At 47.4% G+C, this 12,538-nt stretch overlaps 1 protein-coding gene across 3 annotated transcripts in view; it reads left to right on the plus strand.

Annotated features, from left to right (window-relative positions):
* GRID1 (glutamate ionotropic receptor delta type subunit 1) overlaps positions 1 to 12,538 on the plus strand; it is a 663,206-nt gene that overhangs the window by 458,305 nt on the left and 192,363 nt on the right. For all 3 annotated transcript variants that reach the window (XM_079899987.1, XM_079899988.1, XM_079899989.1), the window contains exons 7-8: positions 618 to 779; positions 2,301 to 2,420. In XM_079899987.1, coding sequence (XP_079756113.1) covers positions 618 to 779; positions 2,301 to 2,420 — 282 coding nt within the window. The remainder of the gene's footprint in view (positions 1 to 617; positions 780 to 2,300; positions 2,421 to 12,538) is intronic.

Here is a 12,538-nt window from a genome sequence, read left to right on the forward strand (position 1 = left end):
TGTTTTCTAAATGAACTTTTCTTAGCACATCCTCTGTGTCTGTACCATCTGGAACAGCTTTTCTGCTAGAACAGCGTGGTTGAGCAGTTGCAAAAGAGACCGATAAGGCCCACAGAGTCTAAAATCTTCACTATCTCGTCCTTTGCCGAAAATGCTGGTGGAACCTGCTCTACCTGGCCCGGCTTCTTTGCACCTTCATGCCTCTTCAAATGTGGTGCCTTCCCTACAATGCTGCCCACCCTTTATCCTAATCCTTCTAGACTGAGCTTTGTGCCCATCCTTCCCTCCATCCTTTGTTACCTGAGTGTGATGCCCCCTCCAGTCTTACATAGAGCTGTGTCGAAGCCTCAGTCATGGCTCTGATCGCACTGGTTCTGTTGATGTACAGATCCACCTCCCACTCTAGTTCCTGAAGCGGGGCCAGGTCTGATTCTACTCAGGACTCCGGCACCTGGCTGGGTGCTTGGATGACCAACTGTAAGCCGAAAGATCATGGCCTAGGTATCGGGCCCCACTTCTCAGTGTTAGCATCATGGGTCACTCTAGTCCTCTACTGGTTTCTCCCTGTCCCTGGAAATGCACCAATGGAAAGGGTTTCACCATCTTTGTCTTTGCAGATCTCTAACCTCTACCTATACGACAGTGTCCTGATGTTGGCCAACGCCTTCCACAGGAAGCTGGAGGATCGGAAGTGGCACAGCATGGCAAGCCTCAACTGCATCCGCAAGTCCACCAAGCCGTGGAATGGAGGGAGGTCCATGCTGGACACGATCAAAAAGGTGTGTGCAAGGGGCACCCTCCAGGCCAAGGCCAAAGACAAGCCCCTTCTCACACCCCCACTCTCTTCCCGCTCCAGGAGGCTGAGCTCTTTCTGTGGTCACCCAGCCAGGCCCCTCCCAGGCCTCTCCACTTGCCACTCTTCCTGTCCCGGCATTTGAGGGCTGGTGAGCTGGGGTTCGTGGATACGTGTTATTATTATCTTCATTTCATACAAGGAGATTAGTATCAGAGAGGTTATGTAACATGCCCAGGATCACAAGTAAGTAAAAAATGGAGGCAACCAGCTTGCTCATGCCTGCCAGATACCCCACTCCGCAGGCTGCCCCTGCCCCCAGGAGAGTTTGTCTCAGTTGGCAGTGCACGTACTACTCAGCAGGACCTCACGTTGTGTGTGTGTGTGCATGTGTGTGTGCATCCCTGTGCATACGTCGGCGTGCCTACGACTTGGTGGATTTCGTGTCACACCTTAGCATGTAGGACATCACGTGTCCTATATGCTTAGGTGCGACCGTGAATCCATCAAAAGACTGGATCTGAAGTGAACTGGGTAATCCACAGAAGTGTTAGCGTGAATTGGCTTTGAGAGGCTTCAAAAAGACATTTAGGGAAATCTATAGTGCCGGGAGTCTTCGTCACAGTAAATTCTGCATGGTTTCCATAGCAGTGAATGGAGTCTGATGTTGGTTTGAATCTGCTGCAGCCCAAGCCCGAGCGGGGGCCTCTTTGGGGCCAGCTCATTCTCTGGGACTCTCCCCACTTACAGTCTGTGGGAGCTCAAAGCTGGCTGTGATCCCCCACCCCAGGCTTGAAGAAAGAAAAGGGCTCAGCACAGGTTCACTCAGCCCCTCTACCACCTGCTACTCCAGAGGCCGCAGAGCAACCAGAGAGAGGCGCAGGGCTGGTACGCCCCTACACCCGGTGTGTGCCAGACACCACGCTTTGTACCCATTTTCTCCTTCGACCCTTGCAGGCTCTGTGATGTGGGTCTAATGAACTCCAGGCCAAAGCTGGGAGATGGGAGATGACTTGCCCAAGGTGGCAAAGCCAGACTTGAGCTGGGTTTTAGCCTCCAATGCTCACGCTCGCTGCCCCGCCACTTCCCGCCACCTGTGTGAGATGGCTCTCGCTGACCTTGGCCTTCCGTCTTGGCTCAGGCTAAGGTGAGCCCCTAGAGCAGGTTGCAGTGAAAGACTGTAAGCTCCAGGAGGGTGGGGACAAAAGCCGCCCCTCTCTAATCTCAGGGCTGGCACGGTGTGTGGCATAAAGCAGATGCTCTGATCATATCAACGGCATGAATGATGGGGGCAAGCCTAGGAACTTCCCTTGTGAGCAAGGGCCTGGGAAGTGTTGAGCCTGCTCCGAGGCCCCAGGGCCGCCAGCACCTCTTGCCTTATTATAGTGCATCCATTGTTTCTCAGACGTTGGCGACCACTTCCTTTCTCTTCCTTCCCTTTGGGGTTCCATCCCCTACCCGTCCACTTTTGCCCTACCCTCTCATGGTTTTTCCTTCTCTCTCGCAGGGCCACATCACTGGTCTCACAGGGGTGATGGAGTTTCGGGAAGACAGCTCGAACCCCTACGTGCAGTTTGAAATCCTGGGCACGACCTACAGCGAGACCTTTGGCAAAGACATGCGGAAGGTAAGCCTCGGGGCGCTCACCTCCTGCTTTTCCTACTGCCGTGCGTTGGGCCTGTGTTCCAAGCAGATGTTAACCGGCACGAAAGTCCCCTCTCCAGTCTTTCTCTGCAGATGCTGCTGTTGATGCTGGTGTTCGTGGGACATGGTGGGGAGGAGGCTCCAAGGGGTTTCGGACAGAAAGTGCCACTGATTCAGCTCTGAGTACAGCAGGGGCGTCTGGTGCCCGTGGGTCCTGCTGCTTGGGCCTGGAGGACCAGCCTGTGGTCCTGGACAAGGCCGGCAAAAGGGGTGATGTGTTTTCCTGGAGTCGCTGGAATCAGCCCAATGCTGGGGACAGGTGTGACCGTTACTAAGGCAGGAGGCAGAGGTTACGGGCAGAGAATGTCCCCGATCCAAGGGTGAGGCAAAGCCGTGGCCAGAAAATGAGCTCCATGGGGTGTGAGAAGCAGGCAGTGCAGGCGTCCGCTGGAGACACAAGTGAGAGACAGGTGAGCCGCAGAGTTCAGGGTGGGCTTCGACTTGCTTTTATCTGTTGCTGATGCAAGTGGCAGGCCTGGGGACTCTTTTCAGTGATACTTTGTCTCTTCCTCCCCCACCCCATGGTGGGGGGCGTTCAGAATTGAGGTCTGGCGAGGTGGCCTTTACCCAGAGTTGGGACTCCCCAAATTGAAGGGGAGGCCTGTGAAGTCAAGAGTCGAATAAGGTGTTAGGGCCAAGAGGTCAGTGTGGCAAGCAAGGGGATGGAACAGTTATCCAGCAAGCGACCTCAGATGCGGTGCTTATGAGCCGGTGTGGAGCCAATAGCGGGGGTGCAGGTAAGGGCAGTTGCTGGCTCTCCAGGGATGCTCTCCCACAAGTGGCCTGCACAGGAAGACCACGTGCTTGTTGGAGCCAGAGATGGGAGCACCCATGATGTAAAGGGGTCACAGGGCTCCGTGTAATCAGGAAAGCACTAAAGCATGAGCTGGTTGGCATAGACTCAGGCAGAGGCTCCTGCAGTCACACACACACACACACGCACACACACACACACACATTTCTATACATCTGAGGGGGAGACATCTCTACTAATGATAGTGCCCTGGAGATGAAGCGCATGGTGAGTTCTCAGCAGGTGGGATAAGCCTCTAATAGAGAGCCCACTAGCCTGGCCTCTAGCATTGGCTGGGGGCGGCAGAGGGGCAGGAAGGGGTTGCATGATGTTGGGGTACTGAGAATCTGGATGAAGGCATTCTCTGGCTGTGCTCCTTGAGGACCAGATGGAAGGATGCATGTGTGAAGTCGTGGAGGGTGTGAGAGCTGGAAAGCACGGGGGGAGCTCTCATCAGTTAGAACATGGGGAGGAGGCCTGGCTTGCTAGGGAGAGGCTGGGTTGGCTGGGGGGTCCATTTGTGATGTGGGGATGGTGGACTTTCAGCCCGTTCCGTGACAGAAAGTATAGTCATGAGTTGGTCAAATAATAAGAAGTTCAATAATTGGTTGTGAGGCAATGGTGACACCCAAGCTTTGATGACATTTGGGAGCTCGGAAGATTGATGTGGCATCAGAAAGGGGGTTAGTGACTATGGTGTGAAACCTTGGGAAGCCAGGGTGTGGCCTGCAATGTCAGGGGTGTCAGAGATGACCTGTGATGTCTGTTAGGGATGCCCAAAGCTCTGAGGTTTGGTGGGTGGGAGCCTGGGGATGGGTGGTCAGCGTTGGTCTGGGTCATTCATGGCCACAGTAGAAACTCGCTTATGTTGGGACTCCCACCTGGCAAGGGGAAACCAGGACCAGGGAGCCCTTTCAGTCAATCTGGTATGAAAGGAGCTGCCTGCCTCAGTGACCATTCATATTTGCCACAGTACTTGTCTTCATCCCCAAGTCTTCCTCTGAGATCCTAGAAAATCAGACCCTGCCTGCTGGCTCCTTTGCTACCCCCCTCCACTTTCTTTTAGCTCAGCTCTAACCCCAAGGTCTCCCCACTGGGTGGGAATGTTGGCTGTAGGGCTCCCCGCCTCGTCTTAGGCAGCCGACTGGGGTCATGCTGGCCACTCCAGGTGCCTGAGAGAGGGGAGGTACTGTGTCCTCCACTTCCCATTTCAGGTGTCTGGGCCTTCCGTGTTGCCATGGCAACGCTCCTTCAATACCCTGAAGCCAATGGGAGCTTGAATCTCTCGGTATAAGGAGCTGCTGAGCAGGAGGTCTGAATGTGATTGAGTTGGAAGGGAAGCTGATTTTCAAGTGGGCTTTATTTTTAAATGTAATCTTTTGTCATTTTAAAATCTGCCCTTAATAACTGCATATCCCAGTTGTTATCTGTCTGCCTGGCAGCTTATCTCTGTTAAGGAGAAGTTATCTGGAAAGCAGGGAATGGGATTTACCATAGCAAATGTTTGCTATTCAGGCCCAGGGTGCCTTAAAGCAAGGCCTGTGGGGGTTCAGGATGAAGCAAGGAGAGCGCATTGGGACAGAGTGGCACGGGTCTAGGGGAGCATTTAAAGGCAGAGCCGAGCTGTGGTTCCTGGTGGAAGATGGGGATGGGAGGGGTAGGGCTGGGAAATTGGGGCAACCTAAAAATAAAGTTGAGGGTGGGCAGCAGATGTGATGGTAGGGTTAGGGTTCAGAGACACACAAAAGGCAGTGCAAAGATCAGTCATCCTTAGGAGGCAAGGGCAGCTCTGAGGAGGGCCCCTCAGCTGCATCTCTCTGTGGCTAGAGGAGCCAACTGCACTGACGGTAGGGTCCTCTCATGGTGGAGCAGTGTCAGGGGGTCCCTGAAAAGATGACAGGTATCAATATAGGAATATATCCTCTATCTATCTGTACTGGAAAACAACAACAGTAAACGAACACGGACACAAAAACAAAAGCCAAGTAGTTTCTTTAAGATTTAAACCTAGAGGAATTGTTTAAATTAGGGAGCAAATGGATGTTTTCTTAAAGTGAATATCCTGGAGGGAACTCTCAGGGAGGGTGAGTCACCCAGACAGTTTAGGTTAAGTGCCATCAAGAGGCTGTAGATTACTCAGCCCTTCCAGAGGATGGAAGGAGTGGGTGAGCGCCTTTCACTGCAGGGTGCTGGACAAATACTTACTAAATTATCTCATCCAGGAAGCCCATTCTTGTTGAGGGAGTGTGGGATGGCAAAATCAAAGGTCCATGTCACCCTCTTGCTGTGTAACTCCAGGCAAAATATTAATCGTCTTTGTGTTCCGCTTGGAGCTCCCTGGCATGGGTGATTACCAAGCAACCCCTCCAGGGGCAGGCTTTGCTGGAAAGTCTTGTCCGACTCCCACAGGACTTGCCTTAATGTTTGTTCCTGTTGGAGCCCTACACTTTTCTCTTTGGCTTTCTCTTTGTTCGGACGGAAGTCTCCAAAGGAGGGTCCCATGGGTTCGTCCTTGCAAACGTCCTCAGCTCATGACATGAGCTGGGATGGGATTGGTGGAGACCACCTGTAGGAAAGTGTCCAAAGGTGGGGGCAGGGAACATTGTTTAAAGCACAGGACAAGAGGGAGCCGAGGAGGGACCACTGAGCACCTGCTGTGGACAAGGATGCATCACAGTACGTTGTCTCCCTGACTTGGGGGCCTTTGTGATGCTCCTAGCTCTGCTCTCCTGAGCTTTTGCAGCCACTTCCTTTTTGTGAATTTTCATGTTCTCAGATGGAAGGTGCAAACAGTAGGAACCTCGTGGTCACCCAGAGGCATGACCCTCATGCAGCACTTGGCAGCGAGCGCTCTCCCGTGTGGCCTGGGCCATCAGCTTCGGGCGGCTGGAGCTATACACCTTCTCTGAGTTATCTACCCCAGATCCCACAAGAGCAGAGAGGCACAGGGAGGCTTAGAGCATGGCTTTCTGCCTGCAGGTGCCCTGGATAGGCAGCTCCTCTCCACACCCGTGTGCCAAAGCCTGAGGCCAGAGACAGGAGCAGGGCTCTGCATGGTGGGCAGTGCCCATCCCCCCTTCCATGCCTGGGGGCAGATTCCACTCCTTGTAAGACCAAGGGCTGAGAGGGAGCTGGGGGCTTCACCTCTGATGAGATTTTGTTTTCAGGACTGTTTTGATATGATGAATGGAAGAAGGAAAACATGGTTATAGTCTTCTCCACAAGCATGACTTGCCTGGAATGTAACGTGAGCCACAGCCCAGCAGAAACATTCTTCCATGACATGATTGCTGAGAATGTCTGCCCTTCTCTGTCCTAAAGATTTCCATTGTGGGGGAATCATTCCTTTCCACTAACAAGGTTCCCTGGTACAGTGAAACTCTGGGAAAATTGCCAGATGCCTGAAGGCCCTTTGAACCTCATTTCCCATGGGCACCATCCACCTAATTCACTAGCTCAGTGGAGGTTAGCCTGTCTCCTTGGGCAGAAGGGTGGGGAAGTGGGCGGGAAGCATCTGGAAAGCCCGTGAAGCTGCTTTATGCGTTGACATTCCTGGACAAAGGACACCCTGGTGTGATGAGAGAGAGAAAGGGACTATTTGATGCTCCTTTCCATAGAGTAGAATTGAGTTAGGACCAAGAGACTAAGAAAGGATTTAGCCCAGTGGTTTTCCAGCTTTTCTCTAGTCCTAGAAAATCTGTTGCAGCAGTACCTTACTGCAACCCAAATATATTAAACCGTCATGGAAGCGGACATGCCGTGGTTACGATGATGGGGAATTGGGGCAGGGGGTCTCGAGCTTCACCCAATCGGTCTCCCTGGTCCCCAGCCTCTCCATGGTGTTCTGTGCAGCTCCAGTTGGGAAACTGAGGCCCAGAGCCTGGAGAGACTCAGTTAGGTGGTACCAACAAGCAGGTGGCTGCGCTGGGGCTGGAAGCCAGGTTCCTGGGGTGGGTATGGGGGTATGTGTGGCAAAGGGCCTGGAACATCATTTCTGAATTTAGGATGATGCGGTTCTGTGACTCCCTCACTCCCCTCAGCCTGTTTTCCGCTGCTGCCCACCTCACTCCCCCAGCCAGCGTTAGGGCCCCACAGTCCCTTCCCATTGCTCTAGAGCCTGCTAACATGAAGTTCCACCAGTGCCATTGGCTTAGCCTCCCTGTTCCAGCAGTCACCCAGGGAGATGGGAGGCCTTCCTTCTCCTTTACTAGTTTAAGACGTTTCTTCTGTCTTCTCTGTCAATTTTGATTCTTCATAAAAGCTGGCTTTGGACAGGAATCAAATGGCTCTCTTGATGTCGTGGCCCCGGCAGGGCCTTGTGGCTGCTCTGAAAATAATTCACAGAGTAATAATTGCTCATCGTGGAGTGATTGTCATGCTATAGGACCCCAGCCCTCCCCGGGCTTGGAAATACATCATTAACATTCTTACCCAGGTCTGCTGCACTGTGTTACAAATTGTCCCACAGTCTCAGGGTCCAGGAGCTCTAAGCAGTGAGGCCAGGAGGAAAGGGTATCAGCCAGTGGACAAGAGAGCTCTGTAATGAAGCAGGAGCTGCCTCTTAGAGCCCAGGTGGGATCCTTTACCTGGTGGCTCCCGCCGCAGTGCCAGGAGCCTCGCAGTGGGTTCAGTAATGGGGAGGGGCGGTGGGCAGTGAGCGGTGGTGGGGCTGGGAGGAGGCAGCCTGAGAATTGTGCAGTGTCTCTATTAAGCTGCTCTGACAGAGACTCCGGCCATGCACAGGGAGTCACAGAAGAGAAATAAACTTCAGTCTCTTCATGGATTAGCATTCCTGCAGCGTATTTCCCAAGTAAAATGTCAACCCTTCCAAACCCTTGTGCAGAACCGCTTTGGATAGAACTGAGACCCCAAACAAACACTGCTGCTTCATCTGAGTAAAGGGATAAGGAAAAGATACGATTAAATATTTCATTTTAAGTGACATCTCTTCGTTTTGAAGATAGCATTGATACATGCTCATTTAGGGTAGAATATTTAGAAGATACAGATAAATGAAAAGAAGAATATAAAAGTCAGCTATAATCTCTGAACCAAGAAGTAGATACTGTTAGCATTTCTGGTGCATTTTACTTATTGTTATTTTTTTCTTCTTCCCATCACCCTGCACATAGAGATAGTAATATGTATGCATATCAAGTTGCTATTTACTGTACATGAATTTTATATCCTGACTTCTCCACTTAATTCTGTCTTGGGAGTATTTTCTCACTTCTTTAACTATTCTTTACAACTATTTTTAATGGAAACACATTACTCAACTTATAGGGAGCCATCGTTAATTTTATCTTTCCATATGATGTATCTTTAGGCATTTTCACTGTATTATTATAGAATAGTATTGTGACAGATATCCAAAATACATATACTTTTATTACATCTATATTTCTTTAACTTTTTTTAGTAAGTGGAATTACAAAGCCACCGATAATAATTTTAGGTTCTTGATGTACTTGATACATACATATTTTCAAATTGATTATAGAAAGATTTAATAATTTACACATCCATCAGTAATATGTGGAAGTCTCTGTTATATCCTATACTCAAAAATTGAGTGATATATTAAACATTTTTGCTAATTTGGTAACAGTATGAAAAAATGCTACTAAATTTGCATTTTGGGGAGATTGTACATTTAAAAATGTGATCATTGGTTATATATATTTCACATTTTGTAAATTATACCTCAGGTCCTTTGCTTTTTTATATCAGGAATGAAATTTTTCTTGTCAACTCATATAACCTGTCTTTTGGAAGGGAATTGATAGTTATTTGTGTCAAATATGTTGTTCCCATATATCCTTTGCTTGCTTGCCTATTTATTTATTTATTTATGGCTGTGTTGGGTCTTCGTTGCTGCACACAGGCTTTCTCTAGTTGCAGCGAGCGAGGGTGCCCAACTCTTTGTTGCGGTGCACGGGCTTCTCATTGCAGTGGCTTCTCTTGTAGCAGAGCACAGGCTCTAGGTGCGCGGGCCTCAGTAGTTGTGGCTCGTGGGCTCTACAGAGTAGGCTCAGTAGTTTTGGTGCACAGGCTTTGTTGCTCTGCGGCATGTGGGATCTTCCCGGACCAGGGCTCGAACCCGTGTCCCCTGCGTTGGCAGGCGGATTCTTAACCACTGCACCACCAGGGAAGTCCCTATCCTTTGCTTTTGAATTAAGAAAATATTTTCACATAGAGACATTTAAAAATGTATGTGTTTATATTTTTTTGGAAAGACATACCCAGTTTGCAAAGTAGATACTCTTCATCCATACTTTCTTCTAGTATTTTTATGGTTTGATTTTATTTCAGTGAAATCTGCCATCTACTTGGGATTAGATTTGGGGTAAACTGTGAGGTTATGGCCTATCTTTTACATTTTTCAGTACTGGCTCCTTCTGTCATTTATCCAGTAATCCTTCCTTTGCCCCATGGACTTGAATGTCATATTTATCATATGTTCTACTAAATTTTATGTATTTCCTCAGTGATTTTTTAAAAATTCTAAGACTCTTTTCTCTCTTTTCTTCCTCTGCTTAAATATAATTCATCTTTGTATATTATTAGAATGTGCTTGTCTGCAAGTAACAATGCTCACTTTGAGTGGCTTAAGGAATAAGGAAGACTTATTATCTCACATGAAAAGAGGCCTGGAGCTAGGGTGGCTCCAGGGTTGGCCACTTCAGACAATCAGTGCCCAGACCAAAGGCTCTGGTCTTTTTCATCTTTCTTCTTGGCTCTCCACAGGGCGGAGTCTGAGCTCTCCTCATAGTTTTAGGATGGCTGTGGCAGTTCCAACTGCCATACCCAGAAGGACAGCAGCACAGGGAAGAAGAGGGTATTCTTTTCTGTGTTTCCTTTTTATAGGTGGGGAGAACTTTCCCAGGAGTTGGCCCTGGCTTTCTGTCTTTATCTAATGGTTGTTTTGCTTTTTTGTTATTGCAGTTGAAGTTTTCCATCTAGATGCATATGTGACCGTGACCAATAGTTTCTCTCTCGGGTGCTTGTGTCCAACTTGTATTAGGGTTTACTCCCTTCATGATGTCGATGAGGAACTGCTCATTCTTTTACCCTTGTATGTACAGAGTGAAAGTTGGAAAAAAATTCAACTGTAAAATTATCTGGGCTAGATGTTGGTCTTGGAGCTATTACTTCGATATCTTGAAAAATTTCTTTTCTGGTTCCTACATTTCCTCGAGTCATTTTTAGTAACCTGCTGTACAGAAAATCTTAGGAAACACTGGCATTTTCAAATGTTTCATTAAAGCTCGATATAGTATTTGCAAATAATTTAAAAATATCTGCCTGTTGAAATATCTTTCTCTTCATTGATACTATTGTGTTTTTGTGTTGTCTTCCTTTATTTCTTGATTAGACTTGACCGAAGTTTTTTAAGTTGATTTCTTCAAAGAACCAGTTCTGATTTATTTAATCAATTTTGTTGCATTTTATGTTACTCTAATTAATTTGTTTGTTTTTCCTTCGTCTCCCTGCTGCTAGTATTCCTTTCATCGTTAATTTTTAAACTTAATGATATGAAGTGTTAGATATATTTTTTTTATTCTTTCCAGTTTTGGAATGTTCTTACTTTATTCTCAATACAGTTGTGGCTGAATCCTAGTGGTTTTTCTAACGTAAACTGAAGTGTAACACTCATATAGAAAAGTGCCTAAATCATGAGTAAATCACAGTGAATTTTCTGAACACACCCATGCAATCAACACCTACAACAAGAAACAGAACATCACCAGTGTCCCCAGAGGGCTCCCTCATGCCCCCTTCTGGTCATTACACTCCTGAGCGGAAACACTACTGACGTCTAACGCACTTATTCTGACCTCTTTTGTAACGGCCTTCTTTTGCTTAACATCAGGTTTGTGAGATTTACTATTATTATCATCGTATATAGTTTTAGTTCATTCATTTTATTGTGTTTTAAAATATAGGTTTTATTATTCAGGTATGGTGAGGCCAACAGGTCAGGAGATCCCTGCTATTGAAAAGATAGTTTGTTACAATTCCTAAGAGAAGGGGGCACACCACACCATACAGGGCCACATGGGGACGCACCAGCCTCAGTCAGGAGGCAGAAGCAGTAGGGTAAAATGTGAACAAGAGCCTTTATTGTGGTTTGTAGGAAGGAATGGGCAGAAAAGATAGACTTGGCTATTTTTGGCCCTTTGCATTTTCTTATAAATTTAGGATTTCGACTGAAATTGCATGGACTCTAGATCAATTTAGGGAGAATTAACATCTTACTAATATGCTAATCCAACTCATGAACATAGTATCCCCTGAATTTACTTAGGTCTTTAATTTCTCTCAAGAGAGCTTTGCAACTTTCACTGTAGAGATTATGAATAATCTTTGTTTGATTTTTGCCCCCAGATATTGACATTTATGATAATATATATAGTATATATTAAATTTATTTTTCTACTTGTTCATTGTGTGTATATAGAAATATAGTTGGTTTGTATATGAAACTTGTTTCTAGTGAACTCTAGTTATTGATTTATTCTAATAGTTTGCCTGAAGATTCTTGAAGATTTTCTATACACACAATCATATCATCTATGAAAAATGAGAGTTCTTTTTCTTCTTAAATTTTTATGCCCTTTATTCCTTTCTCTTTACTGATTGCACTACTTAGGGTCATTAATTTAAGTTGTATAGATGTAATGATAGTGGGTATCCTTATCTTGTTCTTAATCTCAGGATAACTTTTTATAATGCACCATTTTTTAAAAAGATATTTATTTTATTTATTTATTTGGCTGTGTCGGGTCTTAGTTGCTGCACGCGTGTTCTTCGTTGCGGCTTCTCTCTAGTAGTGGTGCGTGGGCTCCAGAGCACTTGGGCTTAGTAGCCCCACTGCATGTGGTATCTTAGTTCCCCGACCAGGGATTGAACCCGCGTCTCCTGCATTGGAAGGTGGGTTCTTTTTTTTTTTTTTAATTAATTAATTTTTATTTTTGGCTGCACTGGGTCTTCGTTGCTGCACGTGGGCTTTCTTTAGTTGTGGCGAGCAGGGGCTACTCTTCATTGTGGTGCGTGGGCTTCTCATTGCAGTGGCTTCTTGTTGTGGAACATGGGTTCTAGGCGCAGGGACTTCAGTAATTGTGGCACATGGGCTCAATAGTTGTGGCTCGCGGGCTCTAGAGCGCAGGCACAGTAGTTGTGGTGCACAGGCTTAGTTGCTTCGCAGCATGTGGGATCTTCCTGGAACAGGGCACGAACCCATG

The sequence above is a fragment of the Stenella coeruleoalba genome (assembly GCF_951394435.1).
Source record: "Stenella coeruleoalba genome assembly, chromosome: 16".
In the NCBI taxonomy this organism is placed as follows: domain Eukaryota; kingdom Metazoa; phylum Chordata; class Mammalia; order Artiodactyla; family Delphinidae; genus Stenella; species Stenella coeruleoalba.